This window comes from Pseudopipra pipra, chromosome 14 (assembly GCF_036250125.1).
Source record: "Pseudopipra pipra isolate bDixPip1 chromosome 14, bDixPip1.hap1, whole genome shotgun sequence".
Taxonomy (NCBI): domain Eukaryota; kingdom Metazoa; phylum Chordata; class Aves; order Passeriformes; family Pipridae; genus Pseudopipra; species Pseudopipra pipra.
In genome coordinates, this window is record NC_087562.1 from 166,593 (window position 1) to 192,659 (window position 26,067).

General features: G+C 37.9%; 1 protein-coding gene across 5 annotated transcripts in view; it reads left to right on the top strand.

Annotated features, from left to right (window-relative positions):
• The window catches only part of NFATC3 (nuclear factor of activated T cells 3), a 65,087-nt gene that overhangs the window by 4,705 nt on the left and 34,315 nt on the right, over positions 1–26,067 (top strand). For all 5 annotated transcript variants that reach the window (XM_064670568.1, XM_064670570.1, XM_064670569.1 and 2 more), the window contains exons 2-3: positions 11,222–12,353; positions 21,023–21,185. In XM_064670568.1, the coding sequence (XP_064526638.1) occupies positions 11,222–12,353; positions 21,023–21,185 (1,295 nt within the window). The remainder of the gene's footprint in view (positions 1–11,221; positions 12,354–21,022; positions 21,186–26,067) is intronic.

A 26,067-nucleotide genomic window follows, 5' to 3' on the forward strand; every position in this document is an offset into this window, starting at 1 on the left:
AGTTCTCTGTAGCAAAAACTGGCACTATGTATGTAATTTAATTTAGATATATAGGAGAAGTCTTAAAACTACTGATTTGTAATGAAACACCACCACAATACTAGTCTTTATAGCTTTGCCTTGATCATGAATATGTAAAGTATTTTTCTTCCCTTCTTAAATGTGTATTCATGACTGGTGTTGCTGTCAGGGATTGTTGGTAGATAGTAAAAAACAGCTGAAGCTGTTTACAGAAGTTTGTTTGCAGCATGCTTGAACTTTTTGTTCTTTTCCTCGAGGTGGTGATTAAGGTAAACAATACTAAGAAAGTCAAGTTGTGGTAGAAAAGAGAGTAGTCTTATAATTAGACTGAGTGGAAAATTAACAGCTGGATGCTGGCAATAGCTGTGAACTTGAGGTGTGAGTTGACTGAGGATTGCTCTTGGTGAAGTTAATTTTTGTGTTCACATACTTCTGCTGCAAAGTTTGCTTTCCTTAGCTGAGTGGGAGGAACTTGTGAGACATCTTTTGAAGTCTTTTTAACAGCCTGTTTTGCACCCTTGTATGGTTCACTTAAAGTGAACTTTTTAAAAAATATTTTGATTCTGCTTAGATTTGATTGCCTATATGAATGGGTAGGAGAGAAAGTCTTTGCACAAATTGGTAACTGTCATTAATATGTATAACTTGATCCCTCCATATAAATTACAGCTGTCTGTGCTGGTCCATTAACATTTGCTATACAAAAGAGTGCTCATATGGGTTAAGAGTAGGATCAGCTGGTGCAACTTTAAGAAAGGAATGAATGGATAAATTGCTTGAATCTGTTTCTTTTGTTGTCCCTTAAGCATAAATGACACTTTTTAACAGAAATATTTGTTTATTAGATACTGAGTATTAAATGTATTGTGATAGAAACCACCACTTGTGGGAAATTTAGTTAGTATCATTTTATTTTACAAGCTAGTGGATGCTGGTATCTGCATGTGAAAGATTGACACGCAGGGACACAATGCAAATCAGTTGTAGGCCGTGGTTATATAATCTGCTGATAGGGGGGAGGAGGGAAAGCCAAACAGCTGCAGCTGACCAAAAACAGAGGGTCTGTGACAGGAACCCTTTTGACTTCAAGATAACTTAGAGAAACACTGAGGAAGAACCAAAGTAAAATATGTATTAAAGTGGGATCAAGGAATTCAAGAATTGCCTGGCAATTAAGAGGAAGAGATTAAGATGGTAATCCTCGGAAGTTGCCATGTTTCAGTATGTTGTGGTTTCTCACAGTATTCTGGCTGAGTGAAGTCTTGCCTATTTGGATGAAGCTTGACCAGTGTGAGACCATTCAGGGAAAATGTCAAACTCTTTTGAGTGGTGTCGCAAAGCAGTTGTAGTTGCAGCTAATCTAATTTCATAACTTTTCTGTTTCGGCAATATCATTCTTTGATCACTGCATAGTGCATCGAGAATCACTTTGTAGTGAGTCACTATGTAGTGCAGGGATTTGACAAAGATCCCCAGTTTGATAAAATGTCACTTACTTTATATGTGAATTCGTAGTCACACCTCACTCTGTCCCCTTCCCTCCCATCTGAATTGTGGGCACAGTGCAAATGAAAACAAATCCTGAGAGTTGGGATGTGGGAGATGGGCAGGGTACAAAAGCATTTGGGCTAGTGCTTTTGTCTTACATATTTCTGAAACTTAGAAATAAGCTTCTTCTTTCTTCAAAGTCAAAAGTAACCCTCTGCTTAAAACATGATGGTCCCTTTCCTTTGGTTTGTGTTGTACAACTGCAAGTAGTTTGTCGTATCCCACCTGAAGTACAGCCAAATCAGTAATGTTGCTGTGAGTGAGTGAGGATAAATTAGAGTACATGGGGCCTGGGTCAATAGTAAGCAGCGGTTTGGCTGTTCACAGTAATAACGTAAATACGGGAGTTGTTGCCTCAAGCTGCCCTAGTGGGCCAGGGGAGTACGTGGAGCAGGCTTGGCAGTAAGCCTAGCCAGTAAAACAACATCCAAGTCCTTGCATTTGTCCAGGCATGCCGTGTGGGGTTCGAATGACACTGGAATTCAAGATGAGTGAAATGATCAGGAAGGCTAACTAAAACTGCAAGGCAGGAGCAAGCTTATTAAAAATCCAGCATTCTCTTCTACCCTTAATACACCCAGCTGTGAGTGTTCTTCTGAAATACTGGTGAAATAGAACGGTAAAAAATTGTATAACTGTTCAAAGTCATTCAGGGAAGAGGAGTTAAAATCTGAAGCACTGCAGGTCTGGTCGAGGAGCAGTTTTTGGGCTGTGGTGCGGCCTACACAGCTTGTGAGGGGCTAACAAAACAGCTGAACTTCACCTCTGTGGCTCTTCTGATGGAATGTGAGTGGCACTGAATGGTCACTTCTCAATCAAAGGCCTATAGGTGTGATGGAAGAGAAGATACTCCTGTCAGTTTTCTCTGGGAGACCCAGTTCTCATTTGTATGTTCCTGGTGGAAGGAGAGAAGAATGAACTTTTTGGGGATCTGACTACAAACCTGTGATATTCCAATAGTAAATTCATGAACATAGAACTCTGCATGTGGTTTGAGTTAGTGTTGTGTGGTGATTTTGGTGGGTTTTATAAAGCAGAACCAAAAACTTCAATTGAGGCTACATGAAAGATGTTTGTAGGTAAAACATGAGCAGGTGCTTACAACTAATTTGTTAATATCAGAAATGTAGAATCATATTATTCGTATTAATATTTAAATTAATAGGAATTGCTTGCTTAAAAAATAGCTTCTCAGTCTGCACTTTGAATTGAGTCATCACTTCTAAAAATGAAATATTTTTAATATAGCAAAAATTCCTGTATGGAGTTGAATATTTTGGGGGGGGAGAGGTTAGTTGGTTGGTTGGATTTTTTTCGGCAGGTTGGATTTTTTTCGGCAGGTTGATGGAGAGGGTTAATGAGAGGCTTCGTGTTTTTGGGAACAAGTGCTGCAAGAAATGTTTTTTTAATCCTAGATTTTATTTTTTTTAATAGTTTTGGAAAAAAATGGGAAGACCACTTAAAACATAATTTCAGTGATAAGCAGCATTTTTACTATGCTGGAGAGAGAATGGAATCATGACTGATTGTAGTTGGGCCAGGGCACAAACTGTTACCTTCTAACCAAAGTTGTTTTACAGTGTAACCCTTTGTATCTTACCCAAAATGAAAGCACGACAGAATGACCAACTGCTCATACAGTCATGTTGCCTTTGTGAACCGTTAGTGACAATGATTCACTGGGTTTGATGGCTGCATAATGGGCTGTAATAGTATCTACAGTGATTTATAGCTACTTGTGTATCTTTAGATGGTTTCTAGAAGTTGTTCCCTAAGTCGGGGACACAAAGGAAATGAGGAGATGGAATAACTGTATGATTACAAAAGGCTTTAACGGCGTCATTTGGGATAAATGTACTCAAATGACAAGACCACGAGGGAATATGTGGTTTAATCCAAAGAATCACTAAGAAAGTCTGTTAAAATTTTGTATTTTGCATAGCTTCTTTAAATTACGTCAGAGTCTCTGTATTTCATCAGTGTAGATTGTCAGTTTTAGTCTTTTGAGAGCAAATGCTGCTGTCTTCCAAATTGCCGAGCTTTTTGGGGTGGGGGCACGAGGTTAGGCTGGTGAGGTATAGTATGTGATAGAACTTCCACTCCTACTGGAATAAACACAAGCTATTTAGGGCTTTCAGAGACATGCAAAGTTTCAGGGCAAAGTTACACGTGACACCGTCATGAGACGTGCTAATACAGTCTTCCATGTATTCGAGGGGATCATTCTGAAACTTGCTGAAAAAAAATTGTGTTCATGCTTAGCTTCAGCCTCTGCATTCTCATTTGACTGTTTGATTCCTGATTTTCCCTGTTACTGTATCAATCCAGCACAGCGAAATCAAGGTATTTCTGATTCTGCATTCTTGGGAGCAGTTGGGAAAACAAGACAGTTTCAGACTATCATCCTGGCTCATTACAGTCCTTTGATGTACAGAGTTTCTGAGCTTCATGCACCTGAAGTCTACCTTTAAGCTGTATTATAAAATATTGGTGAAAAGCTGTAATAATTAATAATCCCAAATACCAAGTTAACAATATGATAGGATTGCCTGCTGTGGAATGGTTTGCCCTCTATCACGTAGGACAGCTGCAGAAGTGCTGTGTAATTTGGCTGAGATGTGAAAAGTTCCTAAACTAGTTTGTTCAGATACTGTCAATACCAGTTCTCCATCTCTATGTCATGCTCTGTTTGATAATCAGAAAGGGACATGCCCCCATTTCAGTCTCTCTTCCTCTTACTGTGTAATTGCTCCCCACTCAAACATCTTGCCCTGGCTTATTGCTTTCCTTTTCTACCAGTTTTCACAAAGATCCTGGTCTACGTCACTATACTCTCCTGTAAGAATAAAATCTACATTTTCTTGCACACTCCTGTCTGTTTTGTTTGATGTGGCCTGACTTACACATTCTGATCTTGGAATCTTTGGTTCTACCCAGTGCTTGGTTCAGGACTGGAGCAGACTGTAAACGGGCAGTGTCTGTACAGAGCAGTAGGTTGTTGTCAGCAGCTCCTTGGTGTTAGAAGTTGGTCGGTGTAAAGGCGTCCGTGTAGGTAATTAGGTGGGGGTTTCAGTTCACTCCGTTTGAATAACTGAAGAGCCTTTTTATGGAGTCTGTTAGTTTTGCCCCCACAAAGGAGGAGTTCTGCACAATAGATTGGCCTGCAATACCAGGAATCTAGGCAACTCTTCGGCTGGCAGCTACAGCATATAATTCCCTTACTGCTTTCAATCAGTATTTGCCTAATCTTCTCACCTTTATGTTAAGTCTTCTTCCAGTGGGTCAGGCACAATACACTGGTTTCAAAGTGTTCAGTCTTCCTTTGGTTCCCATGTTTAAGCACATGGGCTGCAGTCCTTTTGCAGACTCTGACTGATCAGGTAGAACAACGTACTTCATCTCCAGAACAGCAGTGTCAAAAAGGCTGCTGATGCTGTGTGTTAGTAACTGCTGTGCTGATGTACTGTGTTAAGAATCTTCCAAAAGGCCACAGTGTATTTCTTGATAGCTCTGAATTACTAGGTCATGTTAAGCTGACTTTTGATCTGACACTGAATGGTAAATGAGGCTTCATCAAACTGGAGGGCAACAGCTTCTGTTTTGTGTACAGGGGTATTCTGCAGTGAAATAGTGTGTGTTCTTAAATGACAACCACAGAGAAAAGAAGGAAGCAAAGGGGAGCCCAGAGAACTTGGAGACTTTTAAAGCAAAAAGTAGATTTTTTTTTTAACTTGTTATGAGTATTAATGAATAATCTGTAAATACTGAACCACAAGTTTTATAAGGTTATAATATAAAGACATGCTTCGTAATCAACCAGAAATAGTAGGAGAGCTGGAGAAGACACAGGTATAAACACTGCCCAGCACTTCCAGGGGCTCTTTTCTGTTTGTAACTGAAGTTAGAATGGCTAATTCTTGTTGAACCTTACAGTTACAAGTTGAATTCTTCACCTGCTTTGTACATCACTTTTTATCAATGTATCCCAAAGCTATTCTTTCCCTATTTGAAACTTAGTTCCATTACTTCAGGGTGAAGCTGGATGTACACTAGACAGTCATTCGAGTTTAAATGCATACCAGGCTGTGGCCTAAGGGTTTAGTTGCATGTTATGTTTTTATTTGATGGTGAACACCTGCGGTTCCTGCCCTGGTTGCTCGGTTCTCCCCATGTCCCAAAGCCATTCTGTCAGTTGTGTATATACAGGTGTTTATGTTAGTGCACTGTGAATCTGATTGCCGAACTCATATGTGTTAAAAGTACCTCACTGCTCATTTCCCCTCCCCCTTTGTGTGGGAGGATAGTTGCTGCTGAAGAAAACTTACCGTGTAGTTACACTCTGAGAGCGAGTATGCTCTTATTTTAATCAGTGTCAGTTGTAAACATTTGATATGCTGTGTTATTCTCCTGCTTAAGCTCCTTAAGCTAGTGCAGCTTCTTTATTCTTCTGCATTTCTACCAAGGATAATGAGTTCTCATCCAGAGTGGAATTTGGAGAAAACTCATTGATTCTACTTTTCTAGTATTCTTGCTTAACACAATAAAATGAGTGCAATTGTGACTGGCATGACAGAGCTGCCTCTGGCATACATGATTGACAGAAGTGACATTTATTTTTGTCCTTTTTCGAGTAATCTGATATGACCATGAAACAGAGCACAAAATCATTGAAGAGGAAGAACTGCTTCATAAAATGACAGTTGTTGTAAACCATCCCTTTCCGAAAGCTTTAACTTGCACTACTGTTTCGTGTGTTACCAAATTTGGTCTAGAAGGATGTGTTTCCCCCTGTTCCACCTTGCTCCCTTAATTGTTTTCACAATTTGTTCAGTACCATGTTTAGCTTACTAATCAGCTATACTTCTTATAAACTAATACATTGCTATGTTTTTTAGTGGATTTTTTGGGTTGTGTTCTTTTTAAATTGGTGTTTAAGCCTGTAGGAAGTGTCTCTGGAGAACTTAAGCTTGTAATGGAAAACTGGAGTTAAATATCCAGTTATAGAGCTTCAGTGTGGTGTACCAACAAGAACTCTGATCAATTGTCTTTTTAAATGCACAAAAGGAAAACTATGATTATTGGGTATTTTGGGTTCTTTGTGAAGATTAACTCTTCTTTCATCCCAAGAAATATATAAACTACTGCAAATCTGCAGAATAATGCAATAAAAAATGGAGCTGCATATCCTTTTTGTGCCTACTTAGAGATATTTTTTAACATTTTTTATAATACCATTGTGTTCAGAAAGAGATAGTGGTTACTGTCATGACAGAACTGGAAAACAGAATAGATGGTTATCCTTTCTGAAGTTTGGAAGGGAGACACTCATGATGTCTGTGGCAATGCCCAAGTCTTTCCTCATTCTATTTAAAGGATGTGATTACTGATCCTATTTTCACAGTAGTATTTTTATACGACCTAGGTCAAGTTGCACTTTCTTAATACCTTATTGCAACTCCTGTAGTCTGAACCTGTTTGTTTATGGGCTTACAAACTTAGAATAATAAAGCAGTTTGGATAATTTTGGCACAGGGCTTGTGTTCAGACATTTGATTGTAGTTGACCTTCCTTCTCTAGAGAAATCTGGTGACTGCACAGCTGCACGTGTGCATGTGCCAGTACATCCTTGAGGAGCGAACAACTGGTGGGCAGGCATTACCAGTCCTGAATGTGCACTCTGATACAGCAAGTAGCGAGCAAAATGTGCTTTAGAAGCAGTTGTTCTGGATATTATTGAGGTACATTCCCCAGTTAGACAGCTTATGTTGAAGTGTAGTTAGCAGCTTAGGAAGGGATGAGCCAGCGCTGTTTTAATACTGAAGAGGAGCTCCTGGAAACGGATCTGTTTCCAGACAGGAGCAAATGTACATTCAAAAGGAGAGACCTTCTGGTTCTCATTGACATTGGATGGCACTGACACCTGATGTGAGATTGCAGTGAAAGTCTGCAGCTTTATATAGCTTTTACTCTGTGTGAATATAAAGCATCTGCTGCTTTTTGTGATCCCTCAGTAGTGAACCTGATCTCAGCAGGGTGGGGAAGAAGGCTTCCCTAAACTTCTAAAGACTCCTTGGCTTCTCTGTGCATGGTAGTATTAGAAGTCTTAGTAAGTAAAAACCAAGTTGAGTTTCTTTCTGTGCCATTGATCCAGAAGATCTCATTTGATCATAAAACATAATTTGTTTGACGTGGTTTGTTCTTAGCAAACAGTGACTCGTTTAGTTTCTCTGTCTCCTTTCAAATGCTTACTGGAACAAATAAACTATTAATACTACTTCTAAAACTGAAGTTGAACTTATTGGGCCATAATTCTTCAGTATTTTTTAACCTTTTAGTCCAGTTTTCTTTACTCTGTATTGCTGTTACCTTTGTTAGCAATTTACTCAGTTGACTTTACCAAAGGAAAAGCTTTTAACACACCTGCCTTTTTAGGGTTGTGGGCTTTTGATGTGAATGGCACTGCTTCTCTTGGTCTTTTGTATTTTGCCAGGTCTGCTGTGTCTAGCATCTTGCCCCCATGTGCTTGTTGTAATTTTACACTCTACCTTAGTAATTTGACCTACTTTCTGTGTCTTGAGTGCTTTCTTACATTTTATGCACAGTGAAGGCCTCACTACTTGACCAACTTCTTTACTGTCTTTCCTTCCCCAGTAGGATTGTTTGGATGTAATAGCTCTCCTATTAGGTAACCAGATTTCCATAATTCCGTTTTTCCCCTTGGGCTTTGCCATAACTCATTTTTGCCTTGCACTTGCCTACTGTGAGACTTCCCTTTGTTTGTTTACCTTCTGCTTCTTGAAGCCCTGCGTTGGATTTGTTTTGAGCTATTCTTGCTCCTTTCCCTCTTAAGGGTTATTACCTGAGTTTTTTTCATTCTTTTTCCTCTCATTTCTTTCACCCGAGTTGTATTTGTATGCTTACTAGTCCCTTAAGATAGGTTAGAGGGATCTTAGAGATTGGATTCTCTCTACAGTCTTTAATAGGACAAAAATAATTATTGGTAAATAATCTAGTAGAATTATTGACATGATTTGTAAAGGTCTTAGTGTTGTCCTTTTGTGTGAGCAGCTAACAGGTTATTTTAACACATGAACTGTAAGGGGGAGTATTTGTTTGTACAGGCTGAAATAAATCTACCTGTTTATCCATTGTGTCCGAAAATGATTTGGGTGATTTAGACTTCCAACTATCTTGTGTCCACAGTCTTAAGCATGCTTTGGTGTTCATTAGACTTCTGGCTTTGGTGTTCATTAGATTTCTGGCTTCCTGTTTTTTTGAGTGTGTGCTGGGGAGGGGTAATGAGAGAGCACAGTGCCAAACTGCTTAGAAGTTGTTTGTCAGGAAAGGGACTGAAGGAGCCTGAGTCAGAAGTACTCTCCTGCCTGCTCCATCTCTTCCCCAGTTCTTCCCAGCTGGTGTTGATAGTTCTGTGCTGGTCAGATCTCTTCACCTCAACTCCATGAAACTTAAATTTTGAATGTACATCTGCTTTTTGTAAATCCCAGTGACACTGAAAGTGTCTTAAATATTTTAAGATTTCTGGATTATTGGTGCAAGAGAAATATGGCTCTTTGCACTGGTGAGAGTTTTAGTGCAAACCCATGTGCTGCTACTGTTCATAAAACTTAATGACGGTATATGCTTACACACAGGGCCTGAAGACTACCAACTGCTTTCCTTAAACATTTTTATTATTATTTCAAAAATTCTGTACCTGTAACTATTTTAAGTTTTGAGAAGCTGGATAATAGCTTTTATTAGGATTGCCTTTTTCTTCCCTTGATCTATGCTTTTAATGTTAATACTGAGTTAGGAACAATGACATCTATGATCTTGCACGCTAATATACCAATAGATGTGGAAAACCCATAACCAACTACTGTCTGCATTTCATGTTTTGTGATAGGAAACAGCAAGAAAAAAAAAAGACACACCAATTAAAGTTTTAGAAAATGTTTGTTACCCTAGTGAAAGGATAGGGAAATGCAGTTTTGATAGTGCTCAGTGTAGCGAGCTTGTGTTAATTGTGTGATACATAAAATAGACCTTTGAGAATCCTGATCCTTTTAGTGTGTGCATATTTAGAAATTAATCTATACTGATTTTTTGTGCTCTTAACACATAATAGTAGTTAATTATATAATTATATAATATGGATAATTGTCATACATTACTGTAATATATATAAAATCACACAGTGCTTATGAAATTACTCTGTGCTCCTCTTAAATGCAGTTTGTGTCTCCTATAATATTATAATATTTCTTGCGGAGTTGCTGCCTGCCCATGAACATTCTGAGGAAGGTGGTCTGTTCCTTGGTAACAGTCTGCTTTGTCTCCATTTGAAAATACTACCTTGTCTCTGAGGAGCTGTAGTTTTGTTTTGGTTTTAGTTAATTTTAAGCTGATTCCTATTAGTAAAACTGATAATAGAATTACTTCGTTAACAAACTAATTTTTTCATAATGGAAAGGCCTAAAATGTGTAGCTTCCTGTCTGGACATTTTATCTGACAGTGAGAGAGACTAGATTTTTTTTTTTCAAACAAGTATTAATATTTTGCTGATACTCAGGATAAAAATAATTTTAAAAAGAGCTAATACCTAGAAATGCAATTAATGTCATCCAACCTGGATTTATGGAAAATTATAGCGAAGGCTCTGTTTTACAAGTGGAAAGAAACAAGAGTGGAATCATAAAGGTTAGAAAATAAGAAAAAGAGCTGTGTTTTTTCTACTTTTGTTTCAGACAAATGTCTCATATTGACAATTCAATGTTGAGAAGTGGGGCAAGAAAATCTGCTTCAGCTCTGTGAGACAAAGCTTCTGATTTTGTTAACGAGGCTTGCTCTCCCTCTCAATTTCTTGTTTTTCTTGTAATATTTCCTATGTTTTGGATAAGTTAGTGAGATCTGAGAATATTTTGTTTTGCCTTATTTTACTGAACAACTTGTGCTCAAACTTCATGAGACTGCAATTGAAAAATGTCATTTTGTGGGATGAGCACTTAAGAGTTTTCTAAGCAACAAAAAAAGATCTTTGGAATATGTTTCTTTATAATACCTTTAATAATATTCTTTGTTGAGCCTCTTGTGATTGAATGTTTTTAGTGGTTCATAATCTTCATTTGAGTTTGAGTCACTGTAAGATGCTTTCTATTGTTAAAGTAGATAAATATTATGTATGTGATACTACAGTGCTTGTAAGTATTGACTAGACTTGCAGAAAGTACCATAGTCCTGTTTGTGATAAAAATATGATTTTTGAAATTATTTATGATGAAAAATGTTACATTATAAGTGGAATACAGTTGCGAAAGACAAAGTTTGAATTGAATGTTTAAGTTTAGATCCTTTCAAGATTTAAACCCATTTTTCTGTTTGTATTATAATTTCAACCACTAAAAATGTGTATAAGCTGTGGAATCTTGTTGAAAACAGGATTTATGATAGAAAACCATGCTGTAAATATGACTGGGGAAAATGTAAAATTAAGAGTTAACTTTATTTTTTGTAGCTAGTATAATGGGAAATGTCCATGATGTTGATAACAGTCCATATCTGGGAAACAAAGGATTTTGTTTATGGCATTTTTCCAAGTATTACATTCTGACTCTGTTCCTTTTTTTCTTTATGTTTTAATTTTGTTTTCAGATCTTGAGTCAGATGACTGTGCATCCATATACATCTTTAATGTAGACCAGCCATCGTCCTCTGTGAATCAGCCCATTTGTATTCCTCGCCATGGACTGCAATCTCACTCCTCTCCCCTGACACCTCCTACAAGACTTCAGAGCCATAAGAACTATGAGGGGACGTGTGAGGTACCAGAGTCCAAATACAGTCCACTAGGTGGACCCAAACCCTTCGAGTGCCCCAGTATTCAAATTACATCGATCTCACCCAACTGTCATCAGGGGATCGAAGCCAGTGAAGATGAACTACACACAAATGGCACAGAAAATGACTATATGGAAAGGCCTTCACGGGACCATCTCTATCTTCCTCTTGAGCCATCATACAGGGAATCATCCCTTAGTCCAAGCCCTGCCAGCAGCATTTCATCCAGAAGTTGGTTTTCAGACGCTTCCTCTTGTGAATCCATTTCCCATGTTTATGATGATGTAGACTCAGAGCTAAATGAAGCAGCTGCTCGATTTACCCTTGGCTCTCCTTTGGCATCACCTGGTGGTTCTCCGAGAGGTCCCGGTGATGAATCATGGCAGCAGCCTTATGGATTTGGGCACTCCTTGTCACCTAGACAGTCTCCCTGTCATTCTCCTAGAACTAGTATTACAGATGAAAATTGGTTAAGCCCTAGACCAACATCAAGGCCCTCATCAAGACCTACATCCCCTTGTGGGAAACGACGACACTCCAGTGCTGAGATTTGCTATGCTGGTTCTCTCTCTCCTCACCATTCTCCAACTCCGTCACCTGGCCATTCTCCCAGAGGAAGCATAACAGAAGACACGTGGCTAAACACTTCCATCCATAATGTACAAGGCCTTAATTCTGGCCTTTCACCATTTCAGTGTTGTACAGAGACTGATATTCCTCTAAAAACAAGAAAGACCTCAGAGGATCAGACCGCCACTCTATCTGGAAAGGTCGATATCTGTCCTGAAGAGCAGGGTAACTTGTCATCATCCCTCGAAACTGCAGTAGATGATTGCTCTGGATCTCAGCACACCTTGAAAAAAGACTTGCCCGGAGACCAATTTCTTTCTGTTCCTTCACACTTTACCTGGAACAAACCGAAGCCTGGTCATACTCCTATATTTCGGTAAGTGATTACAAAGTCTTTCCCTCCTGTTTTTTCCCCTCCAATGCATCTTAAGTAGGCATTGTCCTTATATTTCAGTGATGCATTAAGACTTTACTTAAAGAAAACTTGTTGTAGGCAGGTAGATGTTATAATTAGGAAAAAATAAGTTGAGATACCAAATGCCCATCTTTTTCTTCTTTTAAAAGTACAGTAGATGCGTTGTAACATAGGATTAGTTTGTTTGTGTACTTGCACAGAGCCCACCTGAATTAAATGTCTGCAGATTTTGTGCACACTTTGCAGTTCCATCTATTCTGAGCGGTTGACGTTTTAATATAGCCAGAGAAACCTGACTTACCTGATTTCATAGAACTGTGAGACCACAAAAGAGGTGGGGAGTTTATTTGCTTTTGTTTCTACTTGCTTCTTCGGGCTCATGTAATTCTAGAAATAGAATAAAGAAAAAAAATTGTATGCCATGCTGAAAATCATCCAGAAAGAATGGCTGGCTGGGCTGTCATTACAAGATATTTCCAACATCCACCATAGAATTAAATAGCTCTTTTCCTTTTGTAGTTCTGTCATGTACTAGCAGGATGATCTGTGGAGGCTCAGAAGAGAGACCTGGTTTGATTGGGGTAATCAGAACTTCCCATTCCATTACTTTTTAGATGGACCAGTTTTATGATCTTTCGTATCTTACAGCTTTTGGAGTCGCTTTGCCAGTGCAGTAGGTAGAGTAGAAACAAGAGCTCCTTAAGCATTGCTGCTAGGTGGACAGATACTGTAATTACTTGTCACAGGATATCCATTTGATTTGTGAACCTTTTCCTTGTTCTACTAGGTTTTAAAAATAAGGGGTAGGAAGGTACTGGGAAGGAGAAGCCACTAGATTAATACCTGTAAAGCACAATTATCCCTATAAAAAGCCATATTATAGATTTAAATGTTGGTGCTTCCATTCTATTCTGTATTGATTTTAAAATACCTTTGGTTAAAATAGTATAAGTCTGTCCATGGGCAGTGCTTAAGAGTTGCTCTTCAACGGTGTAGTAAATGAAGCAATTCCTCTTTTTTGGGGAGGTTGAGGGGTGGATAGGTTAGGATTCTTCACATGTATGCTCTATTTTGAAAAAGGCAAAGCTTAAATCTTGGTAGTTAATGATAAAATGTGGTGTTCTTATCATTGCAAAATTTTGTATAAATTCCTTAGAAGTTATCAACTAGCTTGTCTTGTTAATAGCTAAATATATTTAAACACAATTGTATTGATTTTAGTAGGTGGAAGGCTTTCTTTTTTCCCCTCTTTTAATGTCCTTCTACGTAACTGTTGATGGATGTGAAATTTAACAGTAAAGCTGCTGCTGGAAAAATCTCTTTTACCAGATCTGAAACTGCTGTGTTGACAGATACATTAACTGTCTTGAAATTTTTAGGGGTTTTAAGAATGTCTGTTAATAATAGGTGTTCTAATCTGTTATCAGAATCTTTTCTTCAAACTAAAACAGTAACAACTGTTTTTCCTAATAGTGTATTTTGGAATTGTATTATATTTCTGTAGGATGCTAAGCAGTCCTAACTTGGCATTTTTGTTAGCTTGCAGGGTAACACAGTTCATAAAAGGTGAGCATCACTGCAATGCTAAAGGTCATGAACATATAGGCATGTGGAAAGATGGGATGTGGATCTACGGTTCTTTCGTGGGATGACCAAAGCAGTTTAAAAAATAGATAATTCAGTTAAACCTGTTTCTTGTCATAGGGAGAACTGAGTAGAACTGAATAAAAAAGCAATTTCAATGTTTTCATTAAAAAGTAAAAATATTTTTTAAATGTCAAATTTATTTAGAAGCTGGCACTGAAGAATTTCTGTAAATATAAAATGGGGAAACAGACAGAAGAAAAGGAAGAGTACACCTATACACAAGTAAACTAAATAAATCTATTAAGCTGTATACATTTGGTGCCAAAATGTCATCTGACTACTGAATTAGTGGAAATGGTTGCACTGGCAGCTGTATCCTCAGCAAAATGTTGAATTACTCACTAGTTGTAGCTTGTTCCACAGGTGCTATGACAATGTGCATCTTCAGTATGTTAAACATTCCATTCTGTCATATAATATTTTATAATTTTGATTCTTATAATGCAGGGTAGCTAAGCTGACCCTTATGTTTTATGAATAGAAATGAAATGCAAGATAGCGACCAAAAGTGAGCATCCTAGTTGTCATAAAGAATTATACAATTGATATTTATATATTTATTTCCCAACAGTCAATAAAGATGCTGATCTTATTATTTTCTTGCACATTTGCTGTTAGAGCTTGAGTTGTAAGATTTCCAGAAAGTGCAAAAAAAAAATAAAATTAGGAAGTCTGTTTTACAGTACTTTTCTTACTTGAACAAGGGGAATAAAAAGAGTCTAGGAGTGACCTAGAAATCTCTACTGTGCAAGTAATATAACAACTTTGGTCAGAACTTGTCACTAAAAGTACAGTTCACAAGAGATCAGCAGCACTGTTGGTGCTAATGGTGGTTATGGTGTTCTGGAGTTAAGGACCATCACAGATATGGCCAGCAATGGTGGCCATATGGAGGTTTTTTTAGAAGAGTGGTCACTGATGATGCAATTGAAAATCGTGGGAGTTCTGTTATTTTTGCTTATACATTTATTTTTTTGTTATCTTTTTCTTTAAACTTAATGATTTTAATATGAATAAGTTTTAGGTTCTGTAAAGTGGGTCTTGAGAATCTAATTTGTGTCTCAAGCAAATAGGCACTTCTTGGAGTAGTAAACTTAATGAGTCATTAATTTCTTTCTTTTTCTTTTTTAACCCTACAGTATTTGATGGGAATAAATTGTGCTTTTGTGTCTGGAAGATAACCAGGCAATATTCATTAATGGTCAAAAATCTTAAAATTAAACCTAGTTCCTTTTACTTCCTTCATGGAATTCTTAGAGACTTTTACATTGATTACATTGATTTAAAAACTACTGGATAAATTGGCGTGTGTCTTCAGACTGCTTTGTCATGAATTTAATTTGTAACACTGAGAAGTGATGGGGCATCAGGTAGTTTCTTTGTTCTAGTGGTGATGAACAAACAGGCTTTGACAGATGTATTTACAGCTCAGGAATCTTTGTAGTGATGGATATATAATGGCAACTTGAGTATTTTACTGTTGGAAACTAGGATTGCTGGCAATGTCACTTATTCTCTCAGAAAAAAAAATTAGTTTAAATATAGTGGTGGAATACTCAGAAAAGTTGCTTCTCTTGTCTGAATCCTTGTCTTGGAAGTCTGGAGAGTAGAGAGGAACAGTATTATGTAATATTTTTACCATAACTATTGGGACTTTGGTCTTAATTTTAAGAAGGAAAAATCTTTCAACGTGAGTGAACTAGAGGCAAAGTTAGACTGCTAAGTATTTATCACCTTATTTTGATAAATAGAAATAACACCAGCTATGCTATGTTAGCAAAACTTTGAAGTGAAAATATTTGCAAATCGCTGACTTTGAAGATAAGGACCCACTTAAGTGAGACAAGCAAGAGAACTTTGAACCTCTTAGATTTTTAATAAGCAAGGCTATTGCTGTAATGTTTACACACCATTAATGAATCCAGAGAAATTCAGGTAGTGTTTCATATGGGGCCTTTTGCGCTGTACATGTTATCCAGCTCTCCACTTTGTTCTGAAATGATAGAATATAAATTCTTACTTGGCAATATACTATATCAATACTCTGAAAGCATCATTAACTGTGGGTCTGCTAGTAATAGAACTTGGTATTTTGAATGTAAACAGTATTAATAAAGTCTATTGATAAGCCACTGTGGCATCTGGAATGGCCCCAAAAATCTTGACTTCAGAAGTCTTCCACCAGGAGGACTTTGTTCTAGGCAGGGAAGAGCAACCACAGCAGTAGTTTGGCTCTACAAGCATTCTTGAAAATCTTAGTATTGGACCATAGTTATTATTTGAGATTCTCAGGGGTTCGCTGTGTTGCAACACTGACTTGTCACAGGATGAGATGAGATGTGGAATATCCCCACTGTATAGTCAGTGAGCTTTTTCCCTTATTATGTGTCGAGAGGACCTGTAAGTGGAAAATATTCATTTTTCTGCAACTAAGAATTAATAAAAGAATCAATCTAGGAGATCTGGGAATCTCAACCAACAAAGGAAACAAGAACTTTCACAAGTATCTGGAAATACTAGTGTGTGTCTCTCAAAGGTTATTACCAGAATTAGTGACTACAAAGAGGGAGGAACATTTTCATACAGAGTGGCTAAAATGAGTTCTTATATCAGGTCCACCTGTGTTCAGAAGCTTTCTAAGCAAGGAGTCCAGGAGAGCATTAGACTGAAGGTGAGCTGATGGCCAATGTGCTTCAGCTGAGGGACCAGCACTGGCAGTTTGTCTGCACGGAGCCCCAGCTGTTTGTGCAGTGCATTGTCCAGGGACAGTGCAGCAGGTGGAAGGTAACTGTTAAGTTTTTAACTGCCTTATTTTTAATGACTCTCACAGGCTTTGTTCTTCCTTCTGTCTCATGTATACTGCTATAGGCTCACAGCCAAGTGCAAATGGGCAGCCTTGTTTCTGGCCTAAGTTTCTTCCTGTGTGAGAGTGGCATAGTCAGACCAAGAGCCGGGCCCTGACTTCTGCAATCTGAATGCCGAAGTCCTTATGGACACACTTGACTGTTTTTGTACTCAACATCATTGTTTCCTGTCAATTTTGTGTAGCCTTAATCAGTTCTGTTTTGGAGATAATGGTTGCAGAGGAAGAATCTGCTAAATTAATATTGATAAAACTATCACTAAAGTGATAACTTTAAATGTTGAGAATGCTACTGAAGGGTTCCTTCTTTACCTCTTAGTTCCCTTTAATAGGTGCTGTTCTCTGGAGCCTTTAGTCTTGGTATGATGTGAGTATGAGCTTTTGGAAGCTTGCATAAATCAGATTATAAAACTCCCCTGGTATTATTGGAAGAATATTTGTAGGTTTACAGATTGGTGCTGTTTCAACAGCATGTGAAGATTTGATTTATTGAAAGTATTAGAATATCTGTCACTCATTATTTCCATTTCCTGACATGTGATTTGGTGATTTACTAGTAGGTTACTGCATTGTTAATAAGATTTTTACTCACTTAAAGACAAAAAATTTAGAGAAACTTCTGTAAAAGACTGTCACAAGCTGTTATAACAGTAATATGGCACTGAACCGGGTAGAACTTAGTAATGAAACATGTGGGAATATCCACAAATGTGTTCCTCCCCCATCAAGACTGAAAAGTGAAGGGTTTAAGGAACAAAGGTTCTTAATTTTTTTAATCTTTTGTTCTAAAATAACTTTGAAAAAACCCTCACGGTGAGCGGCTAATGCGAATGCTGTCGTGCTCTATGCTGTCCTGTCGGGACACAGGGATCTTTGTAACACTAAATTCTTGCTTGTGAAGCAGCTGAGCTGCTATTCTTCAACATGTTCCAGGTATGTTTTGAATTTGCACAAGTTCTGCACTACCAGAAATCACTGACGTTCAGTGCACAGTTTACAACTGAGAACCGTGGTGAGTTAAGTAGAAGTTTTACTGCTGCTCCTCAGCTAATAGTGTACACTGAGTAATATTTTCTTGAGAACGCGTCCTTAAATGCAGCAAAAGCTACAGCTTCTGACTTACTTTCCCATGTTCAGCATCTGGTACAAAAATAGCTTTGCTTCATATCAAAAAGTGTTCAGAACAAGTGTTACCCCTTGCCCCCCAAAGGCTGACATGGGTTTTCTCATTTGATATGGAATTCTGCATAGAATAAAGAAAAAAAAACACTAAGAGTTTATAGATTGTATTCTCCTGGAGTTTCTATTTAGTGTCCAAGCTTGTGGGTTCATGTGACTTTAAGAAGGTGACAGTGCTGGCTGGGAAGTTCCCACTCTGCCTCCCTCCCCCCAGTTCTGTTTGAAGAAGGTCTACAAATAACTGGGACTCTGGTAAATTAATAGGATTAAAAAATTTACCTTTCAAAATGAACTAAAGTTAGATCACTGCTTCAATTAAATGTGTATCTATATGGTATTTGTCTCGAAAAATTGTAAGGGTGATAAGGAAGCAGAAATACATAAAACCGATATCCCTACAGGGCAGAAAGGTACTTAACAGAGTACTCTAAAACTTTAAGAATCCACTGCTGTTGAGAAGTTGAGGGTGATAGAGACAGCAAGAGAAATACTCAGAGAAACAATAGTTTGGGTATTCAACACCAAACTCAAAAGGGAAGCAGCTGTAACTCTCTAGCCAGCTATATCTAGAAGACATCTGTTTGATGCAGTACATCAAAGATGTACTCAGATGTACACAGAGATGTACACAGCTCAAAGGCTGTGCCATTTATTGGGAGATCTGTGTTTTGAAAGCTCTGCAATTTTTTGATGTTTTAGGCATCTGCACGTGCATAGTGCACTCACTTACTCTCTCGTGCTCTTATTTTCTATTTGTTTTCAAAGAATGACAAAATGTTGAGACTTGATTATTTTCCCATCTCCATATTTGTTATCTAGTATGCCAAGTGTTTTTTCAGGAGATAATGTTAGTCTGATACAGCTTGTGCCATATTTTTATTAGTTAATTGCAGGAGGAGTAAATCTCTCTGAGAGACTGTATGGAGGGTGGTCACAAGCAACAAATAGTTTTTTCTTGACCAAGTTTATCATTCAACTTTCAGTAAAAGCTCCCATTAATTGGTATATAGCTTATGGTGCATTAACCAAGTTCTTTTAGGTACCATATCTGTTCACAGTGTATACCAACTATTTTGACATAGAATATTTGGTTATATGGGGGATTAAAAGGTTTCCAGAAATGCTAAATGAAAATAGTGTGCTATGTTTCTTCTTGAATTCCTTTTAGTATCTTCTAATCCTGACGTTTTCTTTCCTTTTCAGACTGAAGACTTGAGTCCTTCTCCTTCAGTAGCTATAAAAGTGAATGATAAGGTCTAGTTGATAGCCAGTAGTAGCATTTAGGTAGTACATCCTGGCCTGTGGTAAGTATCTGGAAGGACTGGGCTTATACTGCATTCCTGACAGTTTCCTCTTTTGTTGCTGATGTCACCAGTCCTCTCCTACCCAGTAAATACTATTGCTGTGGGAGGACCAATCATCAGATCTCCATAGGGGGAGGAAGAAGCCTCTTTGCTGTACACTGAATGCTGGTGGAGATTATTTCTCACATTTCTGCCTTTCAGTAAGAAGAAAGGGAAATATTCTTCTTCCCATTGCTCTCAAAGGAGTGAAGATTTATGTTGTAGTGCCAACTCTCTCCTGAAGTGCACAGTGCAGGTATCCATGAAAGAGCAGGTCAGTAGGCTTGGAGGTCATTCTGCTGTAGGAGGAGGCCAGCAAGTGGGGCTGGTTCTTCTCCCTCTTTTCCGTTCCTAGTGACAGACATTTCTGCAGTAAAAGTATGGTGCTGCAGGCTGAGCCCAAGTCCCTCCAGATACTTGCTAAAGACAGATTCCTTTCCTTGTTTTTTTTTGTTCAGTCCAAACATTTATCTTCTTTCTCACCTGTGGATATGATTTTATACATCTTAGCTAAATTCTCCAGAAGGTATCATTTACCTTTTGTAGGCCTGTGGCTATCCACGTTTGTGGAAATTTGCATGGATGGGGGGGGGTTTGCCTGACTTCCTGTAAAGTGGAAAGAGATGGATTTGAGCTTTCCCAGATGACAATACAAACCAATATTTGTCCATTACTTTAAAACCTAATTTGCTTTTCCTGTTGGTCAGAGTAGGGTAGAACAAAACTATGTGAATAGAAGCTTATTTTTATTGTAAATATTCTTGTTTAGTAAACAATGCCATAGATGTTCACTTTTAAATGTTCATAATTTAATTTACTCCACTAGGTAATTACTGACTTGGATCTGATTGTTGATCTTTTTAGAATCTTAAGTCTATAAATCTGTGCAGGTAAAAGGGTAGGTATGAAAACTTTGGTTTGAAGTTCTTCCATATTACTTCTAATAACTGCATTTTGTTTTTCCCTGGAGTGACTTTACTAATATGTAAAGGGGTATATCTGTGGATAAGCTGAACATGTACTTTAGGTCTCTTCGTTGCCTGTTGCAGTAAGTCTTTATGCTTAGGTAGAACAACAAGCTTTTTAAAACTTCAGATAATCATATAGTGTTCATTTTAATGATAGTTAACAAAGTGCAGCGCTTGCCAAACTTAGAAAAACAAAAACAACAAGTTGAAAGGTAATAATGCAGAGAGTTAAAACTTAATGACAGGCAGAGACTGAATTTATACTGTTCTCTCTAAACCACATTTGAACTTACTTCCTGATATACTTGAGGATAAAAAATTAATATAAAGGCATTGTAGAGTAGCACTGGTAGTGTGAGGCTTGAGGTCATACAGTACCTTTCTTTTGATTAGGTGTTGGAAAGAAGAAATTCGTTCTAACAACCCCAAAATAAATTGGGATTAATTGAAGATTTTAATGTACCAGCAACATTTTGGAATTTTCACGTAAGATTTTTAAGCTAGTAGGTATTCTTCTTTGGTTATCATTTGCTAGGAAAGTGATATCATTGTGTTTTACAGTGAAGGCTTTGTTTGTACTGTGGCCAGATGGCACAATTCTTGTAATCAGTGTGCTCATCTTGATTGCAGCACATCTTCATTGCCACCTCTTGACTGGCCTTTACCAAGTCATTACGGGCAGTGTGAACTGAAAATAGAAGTCCAGCCTAAAACTCATCACAGAGCTCACTATGAAACAGAAGGAAGCCGAGGAGCAGTAAAAGCATCTACTGGAGGACACCCTGTAGTGAAGGTAGGAAGTCTGGCTTTCTTGAATAGAAGGTAATTTTTTAACTACAGTTATTGGTATTTACAATGCTGTGAATTGTTCCCTTGTGTGAAGCTTACAGTCTTTCCTGGGTAAGATTTTCTCCCTTAAATGGAACTAGTTCAATACAAAAGTTAGTTTTGGTTGCTAAAAAATTTAAAGTTTGTTACAATTACAATGTATGTCACAATTTTATGCTGTATGAAGTTTTATGCCTGTGAATGGGTTCACAGTGCAATAGTGTATTATTATTATTACTATTATTATTATTATTAAACACAAACTTTAAGGAGGAAGGACTGTGCATGGGGGCAGGTAAGAGAAGTCACTGTAATTAGTCGAAACTCTACTGAAATGTGGTAAAGCTTCATTTGAATCAGAAGTCTTCCTTTTGGTGTTGAAACAGCTTCTGAATACTATAAATGCCTCTTGTTCTTTTATTAGATTATTTCTGTGAAATGGTACCCATAAATTCCCTTAACTTTCTCTTAAATGTTTGTAGTAAATTAAACTTGACTATTCTATTTCTTCAACATAAAGCAAAGATTCTTACTCAAAGTTTAATGTTTGCTATCTCCTTGAAAAGTAAGACATCACCTAGTTCCACTAGATTTGGAGTACTTATCTGCAAGGGCAAGTAAAACTTGTTCCTTGCCTTTCTTTTTTTGACATGGTTTCTGTTGTCTTAACAGAATCGTGGGACATTTATTGTCTCTTAGAACAGTTTTGGTCAGCTTGAAGAAAATGCAGTAGTGCAGGCAGCAGTCCTCATCACCACACAGAGCGTGGTGGTACACTGACTGTTTCCATAAGTGGTACTTGCCCTTAGCAGCTGCTTTAGCTGGGTTTTTATAGCTGATGCTATATGTTCCAAATGCTACTGGCATCTAAAGTGTATTATTTAAATAGTTTGCAAACACTGTCCAATTATTGTTGAGCTCAGAATTAGATGTAAGATCCTGGCAAACTAGGCTTGGCTTTCATAAGAAAACTTTGGCATCATATTCTCTTTGAAGAGAAAGGTGTGTGGGTTTGGTGTTGTTGGAATAACTGTGTGCACAAGCTGTGACGTGTCCTCTCTGAGCGTTCTGGTGTGTACACAAATATCTTGCTTTATGCTGGGAAGACTTCTGGATTGGTTGGGGTAGTCACTGATGTCTCCTTTAATACCCACAGTGTCAGCTGGCTCATGCAGCTTGAAAGGGAACCCATCCTCATACACTGAACATGGGGAAGATGAGGAACTGTGGGACTTCTTAGGATGCCTTGGTTATGTTTGCCACATCCTTGGGTGAAAGCAATGTCTCTCTGCTTATTCACCTCAATCTTGCTTAATGGTCTTTATCTTAACAGTTACAGAATCTTTATAAAACAATAAGAAAAAAATCTGATTACATGAAGGTTACAGCAGGGTTTGTCTTTTCCTCCAAATCCAGGATATTTCCTGTTCTTTTCCAGTAAAATGATGGTCAGAGCTTCAGTCCTAAATCTTTTGCTATAGCAGCCTGTACATTAAAAATGTATTTGAAATAGTTAGCCTCTTCCAGTAGTTGGGAGTAACTCATTACTATTGGAGACCAGATGCAAAGTGCTAGTAGGATCGGCATAATCTGTCCCCATCCTTTCTCCTACTCATATGACAGATCTGTAGCCTATGTGACTTACACTAATGATTTTAAAAGCTATGTATTTGCATTGAAATTGTGAAATACCTCACTGTACAAGAATGCTATCTTAAAACCGAGGATAGAATTTGTCTGACAGTCTCATGCGTTGTACTAGGCCTCTCTAAATTAAAATGAGTACAAATGCAAATCAGTATTCTACTTTGCAATTTGGTCTCTTCCAGCTGAATTGGGAATTAATTGTTGTGTTTGATGGGAGAGAGGAAGTTGTTATGAAACAAAGCATTGATTCGTATTAACTTTTTACTCACTGCTGGGAAAAAAAGTATGCAAAGGGCCAAATTTGGTAAAGGTAAATACTAAATATCTGTAAGCAGACGTTAAATTCAAACTGAAATATTTTCCAGTACTTCTGGAAGCTTATTACACAAATCCAGTTCACGATATGCATTACTGCTTGTTTCTGGCTTTTTTCTTTTTGGTGCTCTTAGCTTTAGACCAGTCACTTTCATGTGTGTGATCACTGCAGTAAAGCACTCAGCATTTTCCTGTGTTAAATAACTGTGTGTTAACCAGTGTCAGAGATGAGAAAGAATGTGGATAAATAGAACAGAATATTTCAATTGGAACAGACCTACAGTGGTTGTCAAGTCCAGCTGCCACATCTTTGAGTGCCGGAAGGCCTGTGTGCTTTTGCTTCTCGCACAATTTGGTTTGCTTTTGAAAAAAATAAATTTTATAGAAAGCTGGAGTATTGAATTTCCAAACTGTGAAACCTCTGTAGTTCTGCACGTGCAGTTGATGTATTATTTAAAATAAAGATTTTTAAGATAGTACATAGCTTCAAGCCATTAATCTATTAGTGCATGTCATTAGTCTATTACTAATACTGTACCATACCTGTTGCTAGGACACTAAGCTTCTGACAAATTTGGCATCATCTGTTGTGAGTACATTTAATCAGCTTATTTCCAAATGGGAGGAAATCAAGTAAGTGGAGCATCATGCTTTGCTTTGTATGTCTCTCAACTTTAAGAAAACAAATTCTGCAATGACGATCTCTTGCTTTCTAATGCAAAATGTTCTAACTAGCCGATACCTTTAATTTTAATCTCTGCTTTCTTGGGAGTATGTTCCAGTGAATTCATGCCATCTGGAACAGTTTCTTTGGTAGAGAATCTGCATGATAAGGCTGACAGTTTTCACGGGGAAGGAATAAGTAATTTAGCAGAATGGTTTGCAAGGAGAAAGGTGGCATGTTGAACTTTTGTCATCCGAATTATGTGCAAATTTTGTGGTGCATTGCCAGGAGACATAGCCTCTGAGCACTGTCTACATTTGCCATTCTAATTTGTAGGTTAGAGTAGGAACTTAACCCATCTACAAAGCCTTTTAAACAAGTAGCTGTCACATTTCATACAACTCTAAGTGAAAAATCATCATTGCTTGAATTTCCCACCCTTCCCCCACGTCAAATTGTACATAAATAATGTTTACACTTAAAATTTGCTGGAATGAGCTTTTACTTTTACCTAAACGGGTTAAGGTTCTTCATGAGACTTCACTTGGTTAATGCCTATTATCAAAACCAGAAAAGCCTTTTAGAGCAGGTGGCACATGATAAAGATCTCTCAGGGATAGTTTGGGGGTTTTTTACTTTTATATCTTAGCTTCCTGATCTAAAATGAATTTTCTTTTTCGAACAAGAAAACTAGTTTTATATATTGTGTTCCTGCTACTCATGTCAATTTCTGCCATTTTCTGAGCTGAAGTATTTTAAATGTAATGATAACTTTTGGTAGTAAGTTCTGTAAGCTGTGTTGTGCGCACCAAGAAGTATTTCCATTTTATCTTTTGTCCCGTTGCTAGGGAAGGTGGTGATCTACATGGCAGTCATCTTGCTAACCATATAATGTGATGTACTCAGGGACTGTTGAGCTCACAGCTACTTGTTAGCACCATTCTGTGTGCGAGGAGTATCTGTCCTGTGGCAATTCAACACTGTGGGAGTCAGTTAGAGACAGAGGTAATTGGTTCTAAAATAGATGGTGTATCTGTAACAGACACTATATAGAATCCACTTATAGCCCAAGTATGCAAGATAAACTTGGAGCAGTGGTAGCTAATAAGAATTTGCCTGTACCAGAAGTGTCTTTTTACTGTACTGTGAAAGGTTTAAGGATTCATCAGTTCCTCTGCCATAAGCAAAATTATTTCTGTAGCTGGTTCACAGTAACAGAGGAGGGGAAGCATCATGTAATCCATATGGACAACTCAGCAGTACTACAGCTGAAGAAAAGTGTAAGATCAAAACTGAAAAAAATAGTAAATCTAAGCTAGTTTGTTTGGATGGCTGTGCACTGCTGCTGGTCCATGACAAGGAAGCAGTCATCTGCTGTGTGAGGGATTCAATGTCAGCTCTGTTTAAGGTGATTGCAGAGCTTGAAGTAATGACTGAAGAGCTGCAGTGGAAGAGAAACTAAGCTAATTGAGCTGAAAAACTACTTAGAAAATTCTGAAACAGGTATGTTTCTCAAAAAGCCTGTCAAACTCCCCCTGAGTTCTGGTGGAAGAAACTATAAGCAACAAGAGAGGATGTAACTCAGCAATGTCAGAGATGATAACAATAAATTAACAAAAGGACTGTCTAAATGAGTGTATGTTTCCTGGCCTATAATTCTGTGGCTGTCACCTTTTCCCAGGTGTTCTGTGGGGTCAATGCATGTAACTACTTGACTATCAGGTGTAATATCAGAATTCTCTCTTTTCTCTATGCCCAATGAGTAGCACACTTTTTCAGTGTTTTGTGACCCTTCCCATTCTTCTTGGCTTTCACTCTTTAATTTTCATTTTTGTCTTGAATTTACTCCTATTTTGTCCATAATCAGAAGGCAGACTGTATCCCAGCTGTAGTTGCCTACTGTCATTTGGTGACAGCAAACTGCCAATAAATACAGAAGGCAGAAGATAAGTATCAGTCTGTGTGAACTATGTAATGGGCTGCATTGGGAAAAACGTTGACCTTTGGATGAGATTCTAAAAATACATATCTTTCAAGAACAATTTGACGACTATTTAGGCATCTTCTGCTTCAGAATCTCATTCTCGAGGAGAAAAGACAACGCAGAAAGACTCGTGTCTTGTCGATACCACCTAAGGAGTCCTTCTGCTGTGCCTTTTGCAACCAGACTTGTCTATCTGGCACTGGCCTTTTTAGCCACCAGCACACTTGTAGCAAATGT